Consider the following 22,081-nt stretch of genomic DNA (forward strand, 5'->3'; position numbering starts at 1 on the left):
CCAATTTTAAAATCTATATTTTAATATAAAAAAACTAGTACATCACAATGTATTGTAAAGATTACGAAAAAATAAATATTTTATTGTTTATTATATTTTATTCACTCTTGAGATAAATCATTTGCGAACATAGTTTACATCACTCTAGGGCGATAAACATTTATACAAAACCTGTTTGAACTAATATTTCTTAATATATTAGCTATCCAAAATAATCAATAATATGTGTATATGTAAAGTTGATGATATCATTATTAAAATTATTCTTTTCAAAACAAATTAATTGTAAAATATTACGGCCAAATTAATAATTTTGTATACTACGGTCGTTATATTATTAGTAGCTTAAAAAATATTTTATGCTGCACACGATGACATCCTATCAAGTTATATTTTATTTTAAAAAGTGAACAAGATACAATATTGTTGAATGGTTTTTTTATTTTACGATAATGTTAAGCACAGAGTATATAACTTTGAGAGAGAAATTTGATATTAGAAGAAATTATATTTATATTAAAATCTCTTAAATAGTATTTGATCTTACAATATAAATTAAATATGGAGAATAAACTATTTAATATAAATACATATATCACACTTTATTCTTAGCTTAATGTATTATTATGGCAAAATCTTTTTGGAGTAGGTAACGTGATGATTTACGTATATTTTGGTTCAATAAAATTAAAGAAAAGTAAAAAAGAACATAATATATTTTAGTACGTAGTGAATAGATGATTAAGCTTTTATAATATATTAGTTTATGATATTTCACTTAATTATATTTATATATGTGGAAAAAATATTGCTCGTTTTTATCTCTTTAATATAGTATTACAAGATTCCCATAAATTATACTAAGTAGTTTATCTATTAAATTAATTAAATAAAGAATATTTTTGGCGTCTAATATTTTTCTTTTTAACAAAATGATTTTAAAATATTTATCATACAAATAAAGATGTTGAAAAATTTAACAAATATAATATTTGAGATCCTAATATTTTTTTAAAACATATATGTATGTAGTACAATTATTATGATACATTTTAAAAGTTTTAAATCTTGTCGACTAATGACCTTTAGATATTACCATTGACTGTACTAGGCTCGCCATAGTGACTTCTTCTAGGCTTTGGTATCGGATTTGGTGAGTTAGCATCGTTTCTGTCAAATTTCTGCCTTATTTCAGATACCGATAGTCTGTTACTATTATCAAAATTAAAATCATCTTCTATTAAGGCCGAGTTCAGTTTATTTATTTCTTTTTCCAATTCTCTTGTTGCCTTGTCAATCTCCAAAAAATCTTTTTCAGTACTTGAAATAGAATTATCTATGCTCTCCTTACGTGAGTCATCATATACTTTACAGACAACTTTTTTAGGCTCCTCATTGCTGTTTATATCAAAACATGTACTTTGATTTAAATTAACATCGTAAGCCACGTAACTTCCATCGAAAGTATTTGTTAAACTTTTACTCCTTTTGTTTGATAATGTGTGGAAATCTTCTAAATTTCCTCGTCGAAGTTTAATGTCATCCTCATTAACACTAGAGTTCCTTCTGTACTTTAATATATCAACTTTAGGAAAGGAGACTTGTGCAAGAATATCTTTTTCAGATTTGGATCTATTTTCAACATTTTCGTCAACTTTTATTTCATTGGAATTAATACTATTCAGTTCTTTGGTTTCTTCACTTGCGACTATTTGAAGATTTTCGTCAACTTTATCAGGAACTTTAGATTTTTCCGGTTCTGTTGGTGTTATATTTTTATCCTCGTCTTCGACTATTTTTAGTTCTACCTTTAAATTCATTTCCTCAATATCGTCATCAACATTATTAGACTGTTTACTGTCATCAGGCTCTGTTATGCGCAGTTCCAAGTTCTCGCTGTTCATCTGAAATATAAATATTGTTTCCCTTCTAGTAACATTATATTTAAATTATTTATTCAATTATCTTATTATTAATATATTAGATATTCATTTTATATTCATTTTAAATATGTATTATTTTTATGCCAATTAATTATTACTATTATCAAGTCTGTCGTAAAACGTAAGTATCCTGAACACTTTTGACAGCACTGACCCAACACTATATCTTCGGTATGAGCAAGTCAATAATAATGTTGTCTAAGATAGACGCAACTAGCATTATTAGTAAATAAATTACCGAGTCGTCAGCAGCTGATGTGGCGGGCGGAGGTGGAGCGCGTTTTTTCTTTCTTCGAGATGCGCGTACGGGTGGTATGGGTGCTTCGTCGAAAGGATTTGTACTCTCGACACTGAGCCTTGACCCCATAATATCGCTACGTGCCATACGGGGAGTTGGACTGAAACAATTTGGAATATTGATTTTTTTTCTATTTCATGCGAGGTTTTGGGGAGCAACGTTTGTTTAGTTCAAAATATTCTTATACAGAATGCTATTTGTAATAAATAATCTTGTGAACTTTTGGGTATATCGTCTATCGCCATTGGCTAAAGAGATCAATGCAAGATAAGGAGTTATAAAATATTAATGTCATATGATTGATTACAATATGATACTCTCTAATATAGATTACTCATTGGATTCGAAAAAATGAATTGTAAATGTATGCAAGATGGCGTGCGAGTTGAATGGGAAATTGTAAAAAAAATGATATGTCAGGCATTCGCTAAAAATTCTTAACATCCATTCTTCATTCACGGTCCTGTCAGGCTTGCATTCTCTCCACGACCGGGCATTGTAGTACGTAATACGTATACCTATTATTAATTATCTAGCTTGTATATCATTCACAATATAGTTAATATTGTGCGATAGTTGTAAAACATTATGTATATTTGTTTTTTATTTCGATAAAAAATACATTACATAAATACCTGAGTGAATTGATTTCCTGTTGAGAACTACGTAGGCGCTCTTGAAACCGCGAGCGCGGTAGTGGCGTGACGGAACCTCCGTAAACATAGCGGTCCGCACGCTCCGGTGATCCAACCGTACTGCGGGCTCCAGACATTGAGGAGTCTGTAATTTTCATTGAGTATATAAAATGTCTATCCTTACGAACTCCATATTTTTTAATATATATTATTGATAGAAGAAAGTTAGACGAACAAATATATAGTAGTACCTACTGTTGATATTCGAAAATTATGGGCGTCGTATATAGAACCTCCTTTATTTAAAATACTCTTAAAGACGGTTTCCCGTAGCTATTATGGGCCACGTGGGCTCGTTTAACGGGCCGTGGGAAGAGTGCCGCCCGTGCTGACGCGGACTCCTTATAAGAGCTTATCGGATCCACTAAAAGTCGGTAATTTCAAAGGCCAGTTTAATCACAGGCCGTGGGAAGCTAGACTTCTAATAATTTGATCAAATTTTTAACATGCTAGCCCACAAACTGTAGCGTATTAATTGATGGCAAAAGTTGGTTGTGTTGTGGTAATATAACTGCAGCGAATCGAGATGAAGTGTCTGTCTAGTGTAGATGTCCTGTCTGCAGGGCCGTATACCGTATGGCTTTTTGGGCTACAGGGCCCCGTGGATACAAGGGGCCCCGAACTAAGTCAGGTCAAGTTAAAGTTCTATCATTCTATTAAATTAAACAGATCGTATGTTTTGCAGCCCTGCGAAGCCTGCAATTAATCAAACCCATTCAATCAATTTAATTCAAGTCTACGTTTAGGTGTGTCTTAAGTGGGGCCGCTAAGTAGTATTTGCCCAGGGCGCCCTAAACTCACGGTCCGGCTCTGCCCTACTCCGCCCTAAACCCAGTATTATAGGTATCTGAATATTGAATAGTTAATTATTCAACTCTGTATTTTACTTTCTGTTACTTTTACTATGTATTATTTTTTTATAGTGGTTTATAAATAACATTTTCGTAGATTCTTTCATTTCTTTTCTAGGTTTAGTTGATTATTATAATTCTCTTTTTTAAAGTAGGTTAGTAAAATATTTTTTTTACTGATATTTAATGTATATACTTTGGGGTTGCTAGGTGGGCAAAGGTCACGGTGCATTGGAAAAGAATCGGGCCCTCACCCCCTCTTTCCAACCCCTTTCCAAGTTAAAGAACTTATATTGCCCTTCAAAATTATAGATAGGAAAAAAAAACTTGTGAGCAGGGTCAAGGTTTTTCAACTAATTGTGAATTATTTATTACTTACATTGCAAAGCTCGCCTGAAGATAACAGGACTGTTGCCGCCATTCACTTGGTTTGTTTTACTGTCTTGTAAACTCGCTTGTTCACCTTTTTTTCCTTTCCTCATGAAAGACCGCAAAGACCTGAAATTACAATTAATGAACATTCTATGTACTCATTATATTTAAACAAAACTTGCCAAAAGTGCTATTTTGGTATAAGTACTGCGTATAATTTGATGTCCTCCGTGGTCGAGTAGTGTGTACATCGGTTCATAGGTACGCTACTATGAGGTCCCGGATTCGATTCCCGGCCGAGTCGATGTAGAAAAAGTTCATTAGTTGTTGTTGTATTATGTTGTTCAATGTTGTTTAGGGTGCATGTGGTACCGTCGTTACTTCTGATTTTCCATAACATAAGTGCTTTATAGCTACTTAAATTGGGATCAGAGTAATGTTTGTGATGTTGTCCAATATTTATCATTTTTATTTATTTATAAGTACATATGCATTTAGTAAAAATCGGTTATTTTAATATTATAAACAAACACTCCAATTTTATTATATGTATGTAAAGATTAAAATTAAAATGTGTTAAGAATATTTGAATCATTAAAAACTATTAAAATTGTCTATGTCAAAATCTCTCTGTCGTTTATTAGTTATAATATCCTCCTGATGGATTTCGGCCACGTCGGCTATTCTTAAGGATGCGAGTCTTAGACTTAGCCTTAGTACTAGGAGTGTACACAAAAAGCGCACTCTCTATTTCCTCACTCTCATGATCTGACGGCCAGCACGACCGGAGAGAGTTCAAGCTCACGACCAACGGCTATAAGTGCTCTCCGAGGCAATGGATTGTATGCATTATCAAGTTTCAAAAACCTAATAATTTTTTTATTTTCTCCACTTGATGTTTGATATCAGGACCTCACGGTTGGCGCTCTTATGTTTAGCTACAAGACCACCGAGGCGGCTATTTTTATAATAATACGTCCGGTAATAAGCGGTTCTACATCTGTAATTCAAAATGGAGAAATGTTATCGAATAATTAATTAATTGGATGCTTTATTGGAATGTGGGTAGATAATGATGTCTTTATATATTCGGGGGTCAAATTTCCATTGTTGCGTACAAAGATCTGTGCGGTGAGCGGATGTCTGTAGGCGCAATGGTCACAGACAAAAGTAATGGTAGTTTAGTGCACTTGATTCCACTTGAGCGGTCACAATTGTGCCGTGACGGACGGACGGATGAACGGCCAGCTCGCACACCCACCTTTAGTATTTTTTTTTGTACAAATGCTTTTTATTGTTAATAATTTCGTAAGTGTAAACGAAAAACAAAATAACATACATGGAATAAGTTAATATTTGTTATTTAAAATGAAATAACTAGTTATTATAGGTACAGGTATTCCTTGAGAGTATTCCTTGGTAGTGTTGTGTGTGTGTTTAATAGATAAGATAGGTAGTACAGTTCGTAAATTTCCCATTGTTTGGCAACATGTATGTCAGAGTATCCGAGAGAGTTCCATCCATACAGGTTTGCGCTCAATTTTATCCTGCGCCATTGGTTACGATATAAATATTTTAGTGTTAGTATATTAGAATTGAGCATATGACAACTCTATGGTGCTTGTCTGATTTCAAAAACTTGATTTGCGGTTAAAATTGACATGTTCTATGTTTCGGGCCATTTCAGATAAGATATTTTATTTTGCTTGCCCTTGTCCCAAACTACTTGGGGTTGGGGCAGCATGTCTTTCCCTTTCATTCTGCTGTATTATTCGTCTTATGATCGTTCACGTCCATTTCAATTCTATCACTCCTCACACTCTATCCATGTCTTCTTGGGGCTCGATAAGATATATAACGATTAAAATGAATCTTTCCATAAGTTTTATAAGGTATGTCCATCGTGAATCATTTATTTGACTGTTCATTAGTTTTCAATCAATATTTAAATTAGGTCTAGTTACAGTTTCCGTAAGTAAGGCTTCGTTTTACACTGTTAAATAAGAAATGCAATCACCATTTTCCTTTTTAAGATCAACTAATGTTTATGTTTTAAGTCTAGAACTAAAAGGTTTTTAATCAAGGTTATATAACCAAGAATCGTTTAAAAATAGGTACAAAAGAACTTCACTCCCTTTCTCCTTCAGCTCGATTGAACAATGTTCTTATATTCAGGTACGGATTAAGCAATTCGAGCTCCCTTTTACTCTTTTCTAACCTAAAATATTTTATTTCACCATAACACAATTAATTGTATTAATTATTACGATGTTTTATTTTTTTAATATATTACGCAGTTATGCAATCACTCAAATCAAATCATATCAAACTCAAATCAAATCAAGAAGAAACATTTGCCATTAACAATAAATTTTAAACACTTATGTCGCAATTCTTGGCCTTTTTTTTTTTTTTTTTTTTTTTTTCGCTGGAAAAACGCGTTACGCGTTTCCCCCACGTGGAAGTGGGGGGGTATGTGGGACTCGCCGGTGCCCAAGATGTTAGCGGCACACCGGAATACCCACTAAAAAAACCAGCGGTACCCTCTCCGTCTCATCGGTAGGCGCCACGGGATCGCTTTCGCATACTACCGTGACGCCCTGACGGTCGGCCCACCTATGCGGGCCTCCAATTCCTAGGGGGGATTCCCGGGGTGCTGAGAACCCTCCTAGCTCCTATGGCGCCTATTGAGGCGGGGGGAGAAGGTGCGCGTAGCGTTGTTTCCTCCTCCCCGGTCTTCTTCGGCGGATCGGGTCTGCAGCAGCGTCCACCTCCCGCTCCCGTTCCGCTGCCTCCTTCTGCGACATAACGTTTTCGCAGAAGGAGCGCATTTCTGACCAGCACGCCTCGCTACCGAGCATTGCGTTGATGACGCTCGGCAGCGAGAGGTCTCCGCCCAAAGACGCCACCAGGGAATGCCTCTGGGGCCCCCACGCAGCACACTCAGTCAGGGTGTGGTACGCCGTGTCCACTGACGCGCCACACTCATGGCAGGAGGGTGATACCTCCCGCCGCGCTATCCCGTGCAGGTACTTACCGAAGCATCCGTGCCCGGTAAGTACCTGCGTCATCCTGAACGTGAGCGTGCCACGCTTTCTCTTGACCCAGCGACTCAAGTGGGGACGAACCGCCTCCACTGTCGCCAGGCCTGCCGTGGGTGACCCCAGATCCTCCTCCCATCGGGCGATCAGGGCTTGCTGGGCTATGGCCCTGATCCGCCCGACCTCCGCCAACCCTGGACGGTCGCCGCCGTTCCTCGCCTCCGCCCGGTACCGGTACACCTCTGCGAGCACCTCCGCTTGGAGTTCCCAAGGTGGATCACCCGCGAGAAGTGTCGCCGCAGTCCATGACACCGTACGGTACCCTCTTATACCTCTCACTGCTATGACCCTCTGCGGTTTCCGCAAGAGGGCCCGATTGCCAGCGGTGAGGGCGCCTATCCAAATCGGGGCACCGTACAGCGCCATTGACCTCACTACACCGGCATATAGTCGCCGACATAGCGATCCCGGCCCTCCCACATTTGGTAGGAGGCGTCCCAGGGCGGCAGCGGCGTTGATGAGCTTCGGCCCGAGTTGAGCGAAATGCTGCCTGAAGCTCCATCGTCCGTCCAGGATCAAGCCCAGGTACTTCATCTGGGCCTGCACCTTGATCACCGTCCCCTGGACGGTGATACTTGCCCCTCGAGGGGGTCCCCTTCGTGGACCGTGGAAAAGGAGAGCCTCCGTTTTCGAAATGGAGACCCTCAGGCCCAGCGCTTCCATCCGGTCCACGGTGAGAGCAGTTCCGACTTCAGCCAAGCGGGCTGCGTCCCCAAAATCTCGCCCTGTCGCCGTGATGAGGGTGTCGTCCGCGTAACAGAGCACCCCCATCCCGGGAAGGACGGGAGCTCTCAAGAGCCAATCGAAACTAACGTTCCACAGGATTGGGCCGAGAACCGACCCCTGTGGAACGCCGCAGCCTACCCGATGCCGGACTAGCTCCCCATTGACCCCCACCCAGAGGACCTCCCGGTCCTGGAGGTACGCTTCCAACAGTCTCCTCAGATAGGTCGGCACCCCGTGGTATAGAAGTGCCTCCTTGATCGTCTCGAATGGAAGACTGTTAAAGGCGTTCGTCACATCGAGTGACACCGCCAGGACGACTTGCCCCCGGGCCACCGCTTCTGTCGTCCGAGTCTTCAGGGCGTCCAGGGCGTCGACTGTTGATCGGCCTGCCCTGAACCCATACTGGGCCTCTGAAAGACCCGGACCGACCTCCTCAAGGTTCTGAACAAGACGGGCTGCGAGGACCTTTTCGAAAAGTTTGGCCGTCTCGTTCAGCAGCACTATTGGCCTGTACGCCGAAGGGGAATTCATCGGCCGACCTTCCTTCGGCAATAGCACCAACTTCCCCTCCTTCCAAGGCTTCGGAAACTGCCCGCTGCAAAGACATTCGTCGAACAACTCCCGAAGCCTTGCACCTAGGTATTCCAGAGCGTCGCACAAAACACGCCCTGGAACCCCATCTGGACCCGGCGCCGTGTTCTTGGTTTTCAAGTGGCCGAGGGCCATCTCCATCTCCCGCTCCGTGATCAGTGGTGGAGCCACTGCGTCTTCTATCACGGAGCGAGGGGCCATCTGCGGAGGGACGTGCTCGCCTGGATGGGGGAAGAGTTCCCCAACTAGGCGCAGAAGAAGATCCGGCGGCAGCGTCTCCGTGACGGGGGCGCTTTGGTTGCGGAACTTTCCACGCACACCACGGTACGGGCGCCCCCACGGGTCTCGGTTGAGGCCCGCCAGAAGCTCCTCCCTGGCCCTCTCCTTGGCCTTACTTATTGCCAACTGCAGATCTTTTTTCAGTTGACAATAAGCGGCCAGCAACTGTCCCTCCAGTTCCGCGTCGAGGCCGTTGTGTCTTCGACAGCGGACGTAGGCCCTCCGCGCCCGGCAACACGTCGCCCGAAGGTCAGCGATTTCGAGCGACCACCAGTAGACATGCCGGCGCGGAACCTTGCGTCGGGTCCGAGGCATAGCCGCATCGCAGACCTCCTTGAGGGAACTGCTCATGCGACCCGCCAGCTCCTCCGCGTTGGCGCCCTCCCTTCTCCCTGCGGAAACCCACCGCTGCACGATGGCAGCCTCCTTGACCAGCTCTCGATCGACCTGGCCGAGAGACCACCTCGGCAGCGTGGTCGGCACCCTCTGGGGTTCCGCCGGCCTGCGAGAGGTGGAGATCTCAAATCGGATGTAGCGGTGATCCGATAGAGTCTCCACCTCCTCCTCTACTCTCCAGTTCTGCACTCTGCGAGCCGCTACAGGGGTAGCGAACGATACGTCCACCACAGAACCCCCCTGTTGGCGCACGCAGGTGTGAACCTGCCCCTTGTTGAGGAGGGACAGATTGGAGAGTAGGGACCACACTTGTACGGCCCTCCCTCGCGGATTCGTGGCAGGGTTGCCCCAGGCACGCGATTTTGCGTTTAGGTCGCCGAGAAGTATTGTCTGTTTCGACGACTGCCTGGCCACCGCAGATCTGACCGAACCGAGATAGATCTCGAACTCAGCCAAACTTCGGTTCGGGGAGAAGTATGCTCCGATTACCACGTACTCCCCCCACCCCACCACTACGTAGCCTGAGCCCCTCTCAATGAGTGAAAGGGGTGGACCTATTCCGCTTCTCGTGAGGACCGCCACGGTGCCGTCCACGTCCCCTAACCAATGAGTTAAGGGCGGAACGTAATAGGGCTCGCAGGCCACAGCCAGGTTGATCCCCCACTCCACCATGGACTGCAGCAGTAGGTCCTGAGCCCCGGCGCAGTGGTTGAGATTCGTCTGAAGGAAGCTGAAGTCTACGCTCATACTGACATTGCAGCTTCCTCCTCGGCCTGGCGCCGTCCCACGTTGGCGGTGGTCTGGTTATCTCGGACCACCTTACCTTTCGTGATGGGGGGGTTACACTCCCTCGACCCCATCACGTGCCCGGAGAGCTTGCCGGCGTCTGAGCACACTGCGCACCGCAGCTTCCCGGTACATGCAGCCGATTTGTGGCCATCAACGCCGCACCGGTAGCAAAGGCCTCCTCGTTCCGCACTGAATGGGCAGAGCGCCTTTGTATGACCAAGGCCCATGCACTTATAGCAGCGCAGAGGGCGCTGTTCCAGCACGTACACCCTGGCCGAGCTCCACCCAACCAAGAGACGACCGGCATCAGACAGCTTCTTCGCCACAGCTATCGGACAGGACACAAAGACCATACCCATATAACCGGGCCCGCGTGAAATATCTCCACACCTTAACATTTCAGCGGGGCAACTCCCCTCGCGAGCGACTGCGGCAATAATTTTTTCTTTAGTGACGGAGTCGTCTAACCCCGTCACCTTAATGTCCACCTTTCTTATGGGGCGAACAACGTTGGCCACCCCATCCAACAAAGTGCGGAGCTTGTCGGCTAATTTCTCCGCCTGTTCTGTCTGTGCTCTCGGCAGCTCCAGCACTCTAGCCCCCGTCGCTGCGCGTCGAACTTTGAGCCCGCCATTGATCCCAAGGTCTTCGAGTTTCACGTTCTGCTCAGCGCGCTCCAAGACCTGGGCATACGTGATGCCTTTCTGCTCCGCTTCCGGCTGCAGCGTTAAAACCACTGCAGCTGTACGAGGAGCGGCCAGCTTGGACTTGGCCGCATGACGTGCCTTAGGCATCGTAGGCGCAACCGTGGCGGTTGTAACAGCCGGGGGGGAAACCTGCTTTCCCTTCTTTCCCTTTTTAACCACAGTAGACCAGGAAATCTCCTGGACTACCTGTGGTGGAATCGTCTCCGACGTAGTCTGGTCGCTTGAAGGACCAGCGATAGGTGCTGTCGGAGCAGCACGTGGCGCCCGCTTTGGCACGGGTGTAACTTTCGGCAGTGGAGCCGGGTGGACTGCCTGCGCGTAGGGCGCAGCAATTTGCTGCGCCGACTCCCGCCTCTTATCCGCAGCTAACGGAGGGCGTTGTATCTTTGCGGGTGGCAAGCGTTCCTCTAGTACTGCAAATCGGGCGTTAAACATAACGCCGAGCGAAGAAATTATGGAGGCCTTAAATTTCTCCATCTGAGCATCCTGTGCAGAGCCGGATGCCTCATTTGCCCCTGCCACCTTGGTCCGCATCTCCGCGAACTCGCGGCGGTGAGCTTTCACCTCGGCCTTGAGGCTGTCCACCTCTTTGCGCAGGCGGCCATTATCAACGCGGAGCTTTCGCGTCTCCTCGGCTTCTGTCCGAGATGCTAAGGCGTCTACAATGCCCTGCAGTGCAGCCGCCGACTCCCTCAGCCTCTTTGCAAAGCCTCCTTTTAAGTTAGAGGATTTTTGGGCCACCTCCACAATGAGAGCTGCGCTTCGGCCAGCTTGTGCTCGAAGTTCCTCCGCACCCAACTTCGTGGGATCCTCGGTGTGTACATCTGAGGAAGAGGATTCCTCGGAGTCCAAAACAACCTGAGGAGTGTCCTTTCGAAACGCTCGACTACGCAGCGATCGCTCGAAGGCTTCCTCTCTGGCTTCGTTGGCCTTGGCTTTCAGCTCAGCCTTAGCCCGAGCAAGACCACTACCACGTCCTTTCGCGGTTTTGCCGCGAATGGCAGGCTTGTTCTTCGCAGCTAACCTCGTCTCCGTCTCCGTGTCAGAGTCAGAGTTAAAAATAGCAAGGCCCCCATGAGGGCGTTTTCTGCCAACCAAGGCGTCGGACGACAACTCAGTGTCGACGTCCATCGCTGAAAAATAAAAACATCAAACAAAAAGAAAGAAAGAAAAAAAAAAAAAATATATATATATATATTTATATATATATTAATTTATAAAAACTGAAACAAAAACAAGATCTAAAAAGATCTATTCCACGACAACAAAAACCAATCCTTAAACAAAACAAGTGTCCATATACAAAGCAAAAAGTCCAGATGTTACGCGTCAGAGATAACGAAAACCAGTTTACAAGCCAGGTGTCGTTTTAATTCATCAAATCGTAAAATCTTATCGCAATATTCAACACAACCTCAGTCGAAGACGTCCGAACGGCGAATCCCGCAATTCTTGGCCTGACTACGGGACCCTAGGACATTTTTTACACTTAATAATTTTTCTCTCTTTAGAATTAATGCAGCAACTAAATTTTTTATTATAATCGTAAAAAACATTCAGTTCTTTAGCTTCCTCAAGATAAAAATAAATACAATCTGTAACCACGTGATCACGAATCGAGTTGAAAAGTTAACTACCTAAGTATATAAGCTTGGTCTGGACAAAACACATTGCACACATAAAAAAGTTGGAAAGCTGAAGATAACAATCAGAATAGCAAAATAAACAACAAGAAAGATCTTAGAAATCTCAAGAGATCATATGCCTAGGAATTAAGAAATTTGAAAAATGTAAAGGATATTCTTATTTCTATTCCGAAAATATTTCTTCATTCTCTGCAGTCATTACCATAATGTGCATGCTTTCCCGTCTGTGGGCGCATGCTTTTAATTGGAGATCGGAGAAGCGCAAATCCGACCCAGGCTTATTTTGAAAACATTCTATAAATAATAGGATATTTTCTAATTATCCTGATCTGTCCGTAATTAGCCTAAGAGAATCAGGTATTGCTAAATGGGAGAGTATTTTAAGTGAAGAGAAACAAAGGAAAATCGCGATTTTATTTCCGGCGATAATATATTATACCTCTATTAAATCCAGCAAGTTTAAAATTACTATTTAGGTTGATTTGACGATTAATATTTCTTAAGCCATATAGGTACACTAACCATGTTGGTATGATGTTAGATGTACAGTTGTGGACTGCATGCAATAGGCTGAATAGTAGCAGTTTATTTGAAAGTAATGTATATTTTATGAGATAATCAGTGCAAATGGAATAGTACAGGAAAACGTAACTGTTTGTCATTCGTCCTACATGTCAGCTTGTTAATGTTTTACATTCGTAAACACACTAAACTGCACGCGTATGTCTGACATTAAATCGGTTAGGTCGTGAAGATAAAACGAGATTTGACCTGTTCTTGAACCAACATTATTACCCTTGATGCGGACTTGCAATCTTGTATATTATTTATGTTCATGACTGATAAACTCATGCATTTTAGTTGAGATTAACATAGATCTTCACGATCACAAAATATAATCACTAATCGAAATGTCCTTAAATAATTTGAAGGTAATATGTACGACGGGACATATTTTCGTGAAATATTTTGTGTTGAATACAACAAACTTCTTCACTGCGGATTGACTCATGATATCATGAGTCAAACATGACCTATAAACTGACTGCTTACCTCGTTGGTCTAGTGGCTAGCTATTATATCTGCCAATTCGTTCGAGAGCCTAAGTTCTGTTAAAAAGTTTTTCCGCAAGTAGCAGCACAGAGTTTGGAAAATGCACATGTGCAATTTTGCACAGAATTATGCATTAGAAATATCGCCTGTGCAGTTGGCTAGCCTCTATTGAAAAGACCGCCCTAATTGAAAACGATTTTGAAGACATTAAATAATATAATTTAGATCTTGACTAGCAAAAACGAATAGTATTTGAGCACAGTTGTATTATTATATTGACCTTTAGTTATGATAATATGTATAAATCATTCGAGTAAAACAATAGTTTAATTTATTGTCTTTGTAAACAAAAGTTAGGTACAACACTAATTCAACTTATCAATTATTTTAATTATACCTACGAGTTACAAGTCAAGGAGTCGGTAAAGTATTATTTGTTCAACACACGATATATTAGATTAATAAATAATATTTAATAGTACAATTTTGTGTAGTCTAATCCATAGAAGTAAAGAAGTGAACTACATTAATAAACAAATAATAGAAAATGATTCAAGTATGATATTCATCATCGGAATTCACTATAATTTTTTTTTATAATTACGTATTAAATCAGATTTGTTGTTGTACTTAGTGTCGGCCAAGGGAATGCGAATGCTTTTTTATATCTGCTGACTTAAAAATTTCATACTTTAGTATTCGAATTACCTTATAACTACAATTACAGGAACATAATAAAATACTTATTATATTAATCACTAAAGTAACGGTAATAAAGACAAAATCGCAGCGCCTATGCTTATGGGTAGTGGTGACCACTTACCATCAGGTGGCCCAATTATTTTTACACAAACAGCGTATCCCCGTTAGGTGGCTAGTGCGTTCTTACAGAATAGATCTGCAGATATCGATACAAATGAAGTTTCTAATCGCATAAGTATTCGTTAACATATACCGAGGCTCCGGCCTTCGAAAAAATAGGTAGTGTTAATGAACGACTGACGCTCTAAACAAACAACGACGGGTATCCACATGACCTACTTCATGTTTGTATTCTTGTTCTTATCTTAATTTTCTTTTATATTATTAAAATTATCTCTTTTATCTTTGATGATATCATTATTTTAACAGTGTTGATATCTGTTTCCCGATTCTAATCATGTAACTTCTTTTATTATTTTCAAACATATTTTTATAATAACGTAATTATAAAAATGTGGACACTTTTTTATGTTGAATCAATGGGTATCTTTTAGTATTGAACGCAAATAAAATCGAACTAAAAGAGTACGTAGGTACCTACTTATATTAAACATAAGATCATTTCAATCAATCAAAAATAAAATAAGCGTCGTTAAAATAACAGTCGTGACCTTCGTTTTCCTTGAAATGAATAAAGAACAAGCGTACAATATTAAAACATGCTTGTTGTGTATTTTAATTATTCTTTGTTTGTATTATAAGTAACTTGTACTTTTTGTCACGAATATAACATACATTATAATGTTAAGAGACACCAAACTCTGTCAAAAAAGTTGATTTTTGATTTATTTGCTTGGCGTATGGAAATCATAAAATGACTCTAAAATATAATTAGTAAATTTTCATTAATTACTTACCAAAAACTAAGGTAACTTTAAGTATTAATATATTTAAGGTCGTATAAATTATTTTGGGTACATATTAAAATGTTATTTTTATAAGTAAATAACATTGTTAGTGTTTAAAAAATATTTGATAGAAAATTTAATATAAAAATATTTAGTTAATAATTTGGGTATTCAATTATATATATATTTTCCTCAATCAAATGAGCTAGGTATTAAACATAAACACAATTAAGTTTTTACCGGTATTATATTTAATCACTTATATATAATTATAAATATATATACAAATTACTACATACTACCACAATATGTATAGTAATCATTGTAACAAAATTGTCTGAAACAATAATTAGATACAGGTGCATTCAAATAATTTAAGCATGGAATGCAAAGCATTTTTAGACACTTAAATTCTCGTCTATAAAAGAAATCAATTATATTTCTAATTTGTTTTAACTAACGGTTGATGCTAGACCAATTTAAATTGTTATTAGTGCCGCTATGGACAATTATTTTGTTACATCTTCATTGCGAAGTGATTGCTTAAATTAATGAATAAAATATTGCCGAGAAATCGAATTGACACACGTAACAATTATTTTTTAAATCTGGCAATATTTTATTTTTATACTTGACTTCTTACAGATTGAACAATAAAATGTTATGTAGGAATGTGCTTAATATAGGTGAACACCGTTTGACACAGAGTCTACGTGATTGCAAAATATAATAAGCATTGTTTGCATCAGCGTCAGAGTTTTCAATAAACATGAGTGATGTTTGACTTGACTTTTAGACACTACCTATACTACTAAAGTATCGTTGCTCAATAATACAAAAGTTACATAGTTCCTTCAAAAGAGCAAAACCTTCATTTATAAACTAAATTTTAATATACTTATTTTTAATATAATTTCTACATTACATTATCGATACATAAATGACAAAACCATAAGATAACTTGGTATTAATTAACTTAAAGAATTGTGCATAATAAAGTAACATTATATAACATTTGACAAGATAAAATAATACTATAGTTTCTTCTTATAGTATGTAATGTAATTTAAAAATTGAAGATAACGTAATAATATACTATAAGTTTCAAAATTCTAGACGTAGGTACTAAAACGCAGAAAGATTTTACTGTTTTTTTTTTTTGTGGGATTTTATGTACGAATATAAAAATATTCAGCTACATGTAGTTACGTCCCTATCCATTAACAGCTTACTGTATATTGGAATATGAACACAGAAGTTGATGCTGCGGTGTGGTATTAGGTTTCCGTCGTTTGTATTCATTAAAAATAATAAAATGTAAAAAACACCACTACCGTATCTACTGTGGAGGTCGTTAATAAATTAAAAGATCGCAAAACATTGATTTATATTCGTCTCAAAGCTAACGCGTGTCTACGGAAAACAACTATAGCTATAAAATATTCATTAATTATATTTAGCGTGATCTATAATAAAGACTGACCATGTATAATATCCTCGTACGAAAGTAATTAAATAAACAGAGGTGATCCTGTAATGAAATTCTTGGACTGATGCCAAGACACGTCCAGACTCCTGAGCGTTTGTTGTTTTAAGGAACGTTTTTAGTATACAAATGTGTGAACATTAAATCAATATTGCACGGTGTAATAGGATTCCAATAGAACTGTGGAGTTTCTATCGTTTAATGTTATCAGATAGAATTATTAACTGAAATGCTGTGGCAGACAGAGTTATCAAAGATAAAGTGAGACTAAACGAATAGACCAAATGAACTGCTGTAACTAGTGCATACGGCACCATAGCACGGAGATTATCCGGTGTTATAACAAACAAAAAAGTTTTAAAGTGCTGTGAGATTGGTCGTTGAAGCAGCAGTCTGAGTTGGAAAAACGAATCAAACCAAATGAAGCAACATACACCTTAAGTGAACAGTGTGGAAGTACGTACCATCAAACAAATACAGCGATAGTCTAATATCTAATGTTCACGTTAGTAAAGTTTATAATAATTAATTTAAGAAAAGAAACTACACATTACCTGATAAATAATTAAACTGGGTATAGATAAATGTTTTATTTTGATAAATATTATTTTATTTTCGAATAATAATTTATAAAATAATTATTAAAAGATAACCAGCATAATTCATAAATGTTTGGCTGGGTTGTTAGTAACAAAATCAATTCTGATCTTATCAATAAACAAATCTACCATTAAAACAGTCAAAACTTCCTTAGATTAAAATCGTATCGTAAGTGATTAAAATATAGATCAATACGTAACACATTTAGTAGTTGATTATATTACAAGATACGTTGGTAAAGAAAGACAAATTTATTCACTTATGTTACTTACACTGAGGCATTAAATAATATATGCAAATAAAAAAAAATGTACGAATTATCACAGCGCGGAATACTAGTAGCATGCTGACTAAAACCAATCTCAAACCCGATTTTCTGGTTGTTTAATGCACTAGCGCCCTTGTCACCAGTGTAGACCAATAAGGATTGTTGTTAGATATGTTAAGAAACAATCGTTTTTTTTTTTTTTAAATCAACTTAACTATAATACTGTATTGTGGTATGTACAAATAATTTAAACGTAGATGTAGCCTAGATAACTCCTAGCAGTCTCTAATGGGCTGTAAAAATCCCATCAACATCGGTTCGGACAATTACATTGCGGACGTTTGTGTTTCGATACTTATTTCGAAATTGAGTTATACATTCTTGAATTTAGATTCTAGGTTTTAGGTATAAGTAATAATTCCATATATTTTTTAATTAATAGTTTTCAATATTTTAATCATAACGTTGTTCTAAAAGTTACATGACAAATATTTCACTTCCAAAATACAATAATAGTTAATAAATGATTGTTGATCCTTGTTTGTTTGTCAAGTATTATAATATATGACATCAACACTATTTATAAATGCATGCTCGAATGACTCAAACTCTTTTTCTCGAGATAAATATTCTTCGTAATTATGTTAAGATAAAATAAAAACAAACATATATGCGCTTGAGATGGCCCAAAGGATTTAAAAAAGGTAAGGTAGGCAAATATCATGTCACGTGACAGATTCAAGTAATATTATTACGATATTTTTACTCATCAATACTAGTATTGTTGGGCTTTGTTTTGTCATGTGCTCGTGTAATAATAACACTGGCTAAAACTCGACTCATTCTGGAACATCAATTGGAATGCAATTTAGGTTAAATTGCATTTAGGTAAGATAAATTACATAAGGTAATTGGAGATTATGGTAAAGAACGAGACAGAACTCCTTTGGCCTCGTAAAAATACAGAGATCATACGGCATCTCAGTGGGTCAGACGGCATATCTAAACTATAAAATCAATCAAAATTCGTAGAAAAAAATAATATTTTCCATTAAGTTAAATAAATAGGGGTTTAGAATATCAATTTTATCAAGAAGGACTTCGAGATAAGAAAGTCAATCTATTTATTAGTTTTTGCATGTATCATAATCAGTATACGCATACTTGCAAATACCTTATAAAAAATAATAAAAACAAATGTACTTAATAATATTAATTGACGTTGCTAAAAATAAACACAAACATAATACACATAAATTTTACATGTTTTTGTCAAGTCGGAACGGTCACAAATCTTTAAGTTTAATTTTAAATTACTATTATGGAATTTTGTACTCTTAACCTTTGGAGGTCAGTTTCATAAAAACTTACCTATTGTAAAATATTGAATACAGTCGCGAATGTAAATTGTACAATTATTCCGCTTATATGATCAATCATGATCAGCAGATGAACACGAAAGAGTGAATGATTTTATTTAAAAATCTATGAAATTTGAAATTGAAAACGGCTTCTAAAGTAAAGTCCAGTGTAAACAACAAACAAGATAAATGACACAAAGTATAAACATTTGCTTCGTTAAAATATTAAAATAAAAGTGATGGATTGATTTTTTTGGTAACAAATACATGTGTAAGAAATGATATCGGTAACGTAATCAAGAACATTTAGAAATTTACAAGAGAAAGCATTTTTAACATTTATTGATCTGGGTAGAAGCATAAATACAACATCAGACTCTACACACAATAAGATAGAGTTGAGTGTAGGAATGCCTGATTATTTTTATTCGTTATTCATATTTGAAACCCATACCTGGAACAAAAACTATTTCCTTCGTGATAATTAAAAACTCATTGAATAAAAGTTAACCTCAAAATTGGATTCAGCAATTTTAGTCAGTACAAAGTCGAGAGTATTTTCCCGTTAAAATATCATTTTTACATTTGGTTACGGTTAAAAATAGTAAGATGGTGCCAAGTCGTAAGCAAAATCAAATGAAAGTAATTGTAAATTCATTCATTCATTTTGTTTAAAAAGTCTATTTTATATATAAAATATAATCTTTTCATTGTAGACCCTGCTCCATAGCATAAAATAATAAACGTATTAATATTAATTTCAATATTTGCCTTTGAGGAACTAGGCATAGAAATATCAAGTGCCTTATTATGTAACAGTCAGCGGTCAGGGTTTTCACTAATAACTCTCAGTTTGGTTTTAGTGCTCCCCTTCGTCCTGAGTGTCATGCAACATGTTTGTATATAACAGTATAGGATCGTTTGTATGCGCTCGTTATTGATAAAAAGTACTTCGTTATCGCAAGAGTCTCAACAAAATCAAGACGTTATAATAATTTTCATTGACCCTGAGAGCAGTAGGTCTTTTGCATATTATTGACCTATACGCCACACGTGTATTTGACGCAACGCTACAAAATGTGTTTCGGGTATATACAATGCAATCTAAACTGCTAACCAAAATATTGAAATGGACAGAAATAGCTCTCCTTTCCCTGTCAATGACAAACTCAAATCCTTCAAATCCTCTGTAACGTAATGTCCGAGATATTTGAATATTGACACATTTTAAAGAAGAGTTAAATAATTTTAATGTTACGCAGTATGAAATCTTACGATTATGAATATCGGACGTCAAGAGTCTAGACCGCTAGTACAACTTTTGAAGTGATATGTCTATGCAAGATATTTATTAGGTATCAAAAAGCAGCTGCGTTTAAGATATTAAACACGTAATTTGCTTAATTTTCATTGTAATTGAAATTTAATTATGCAATAATGACTGATTTCGTCAAACGATACAATTAATCGAAAACTCTATTTTATTTAGACATAAATCGTAAGAAACCTTTTAATAGCTATTTTAAAGTGAAAATGTATATTTTTCTTACCATGTATTCAAATATTCACTGACTTATATACAAATACAATACGAATAGCTTAAAATATAATTCGGAGGTAATTTGTTTCCTTCAATTCGGTAACAATTGACAGTCAGATACGATGGTACTGCACTTCGCAATAATTTGGTAATAGTGATAATTGAATTGAAAAACACGCATATAAACCATTACACAAAGATATATTTTGTGCAAGCTACATCTCGTTAGGTAATATTTAAGATTTAACATCAACTATAAAAAAATGTGATTCAGTAGAAGATAATACTCGAAGATTAAATTCTTAACGAGATCATACAAAGATTATAATGAAAACGTATCAATTTTATAGGGCTTATAAAATAGATAATTTAATTATAAATCTTGCTGAGTTTTGAAGATATTACTGGTACATAATAGTTAACATAGAGGTTAAAAGTGAGACATTATTGAGTTTGTGGTGATAGAGACCGCAAATTCTTCAACATTAAGTTCTCACTAGTATGACACATACTATTGTTGAAATTGCTATTGGATTTTAAATAAGTGCAAAGAAAACCATCAGATGTAAAAATAAATACAATATTCTTTTGACTTTAGTAAATACTTTTTGGTTTTCTTAAAATACACATAATAAAGGCCATTATAAGAGTTTACGTAATTATACGAAAATATTCACAGGCTATATTTAAATATACATAATGATTGTTATGACTCACCATGATTTTTTTAGGTCCTTAATTCCAGAAAATGTAATGCTGTTCGATCTGCTTAATCTTCGACCGATCGTCCAGAACCTGATCTTATTGTGATTATCCTCTTCCCGGAACGGATTCAGGTGTTCAGGGTAGTCGTGAACGGAGACCGTCTTACGAGACCCCGCCATCGTCGTCATAATTGCACCACTAGTTAAGAAACTTCGACTTTCAGAGTTTTACATAATATGTAAGAACACTAATACAGGCGTCGGCCACTTCGTTTTTTTATCAGGTATCACACTGTTAACTTATCACAAGCTGATAACGAGCTGTATCGTCTTATCAAAGGGAGATAATTGCATAGTTTGTTTTCGCGGGACGTGGTAAGTACGCAACGTCGCGGCGCTCGGCGTCACGGCCAAAGGAACACTAAACACTACCGGCGGCAGCGCAGTCGCCGATACCGCTATCACATATAAGTTAAACATACAGGCGATGTAACGTGTACAACAAACGATTATTATAATGTGCTTTGCATGGAGCGCATTTAGCGATTTTAAAATAAGTGAGAAGGCAAATCCATTCCAATCAGAAACTTTTAATTATCAACGCTAATTGATATCGACTAGGGTACTCAAATTCTAGAAACGAAACGTAATAAGTATACTTACCCTAACAGAAAAATTTATAACACTTGTTTTTTCAATAAATGCTGCAATGACCAGTGTCCTATAGTTAATTCGTAATTATTTACTTTGATGACGTCAGGCGAATATAGCGTTCCTACGTCTTGAAGGCCGAGCAAACTTCAGAAAATATCACACCTTGGAATATTTTATTAGAAGTGCTATGTCAACTTCATGAATTACGTAATCTTTTAGCTGCTGAATATTTACATTGTGTCTTCTGAATAAGCACTTGCATATTAAAAGTACTTATGAGTAGGTATTGATTAGTAATCTATTAATAACAGCTCGTTAAGGCTACGGATGACTACCATAGTAGGTATGTATAATTAAGCAATCATATTTAAATGTATATAAAATAATATTATTATAAAATAAATAACTATT

General features: G+C 38.1%; 1 protein-coding gene across 1 annotated transcript; it reads right to left on the bottom strand.

Annotated features, from left to right (window-relative positions):
* Positions 1–261: 261 nt before the first annotated feature.
* On the bottom strand, positions 262–21,467 carry LOC125065934. Its single transcript, XM_047673797.1, has 5 exons — positions 21,030–21,467; positions 4,167–4,285; positions 2,877–3,021; positions 2,182–2,341; positions 262–1,904 (listed from the first exon to the last, which is right to left on the bottom strand). The coding sequence occupies exons 1-5, from the start codon at positions 21,203–21,205 to the stop codon at positions 1,086–1,088; spliced, it is 1,419 nt and encodes a 472-aa protein (XP_047529753.1). The 5' UTR covers positions 21,206–21,467; the 3' UTR covers positions 262–1,085.
* Positions 21,468–22,081: the final 614 nt, after the last annotated feature.

This window comes from Vanessa atalanta, chromosome 1, assembly GCF_905147765.1.
Source record: "Vanessa atalanta chromosome 1, ilVanAtal1.2, whole genome shotgun sequence".
NCBI classification, from domain to species: Eukaryota; Metazoa; Arthropoda; class Insecta; order Lepidoptera; family Nymphalidae; genus Vanessa; species Vanessa atalanta.

Coding starts and splice junctions, on each gene's coding strand:
- LOC125065934 (XM_047673797.1), bottom strand. CDS start 21,205: ATGACGACGATGGCGGGGTCTCGTAAGACGGTCTCCGTTCACGACTAC. Junction 4,286..21,029: donor AAGGACCTAAAAAAATCATG/GTGAGTCATAAC, acceptor TTGTAATTTCAG/GTCTTTGCGGTCTTTCATGA. Junction 3,022..4,166: donor CTTCAGGCGAGCTTTGCAAT/GTAAGTAATAAA, acceptor TGAAAATTACAG/ACTCCTCAATGTCTGGAGCC.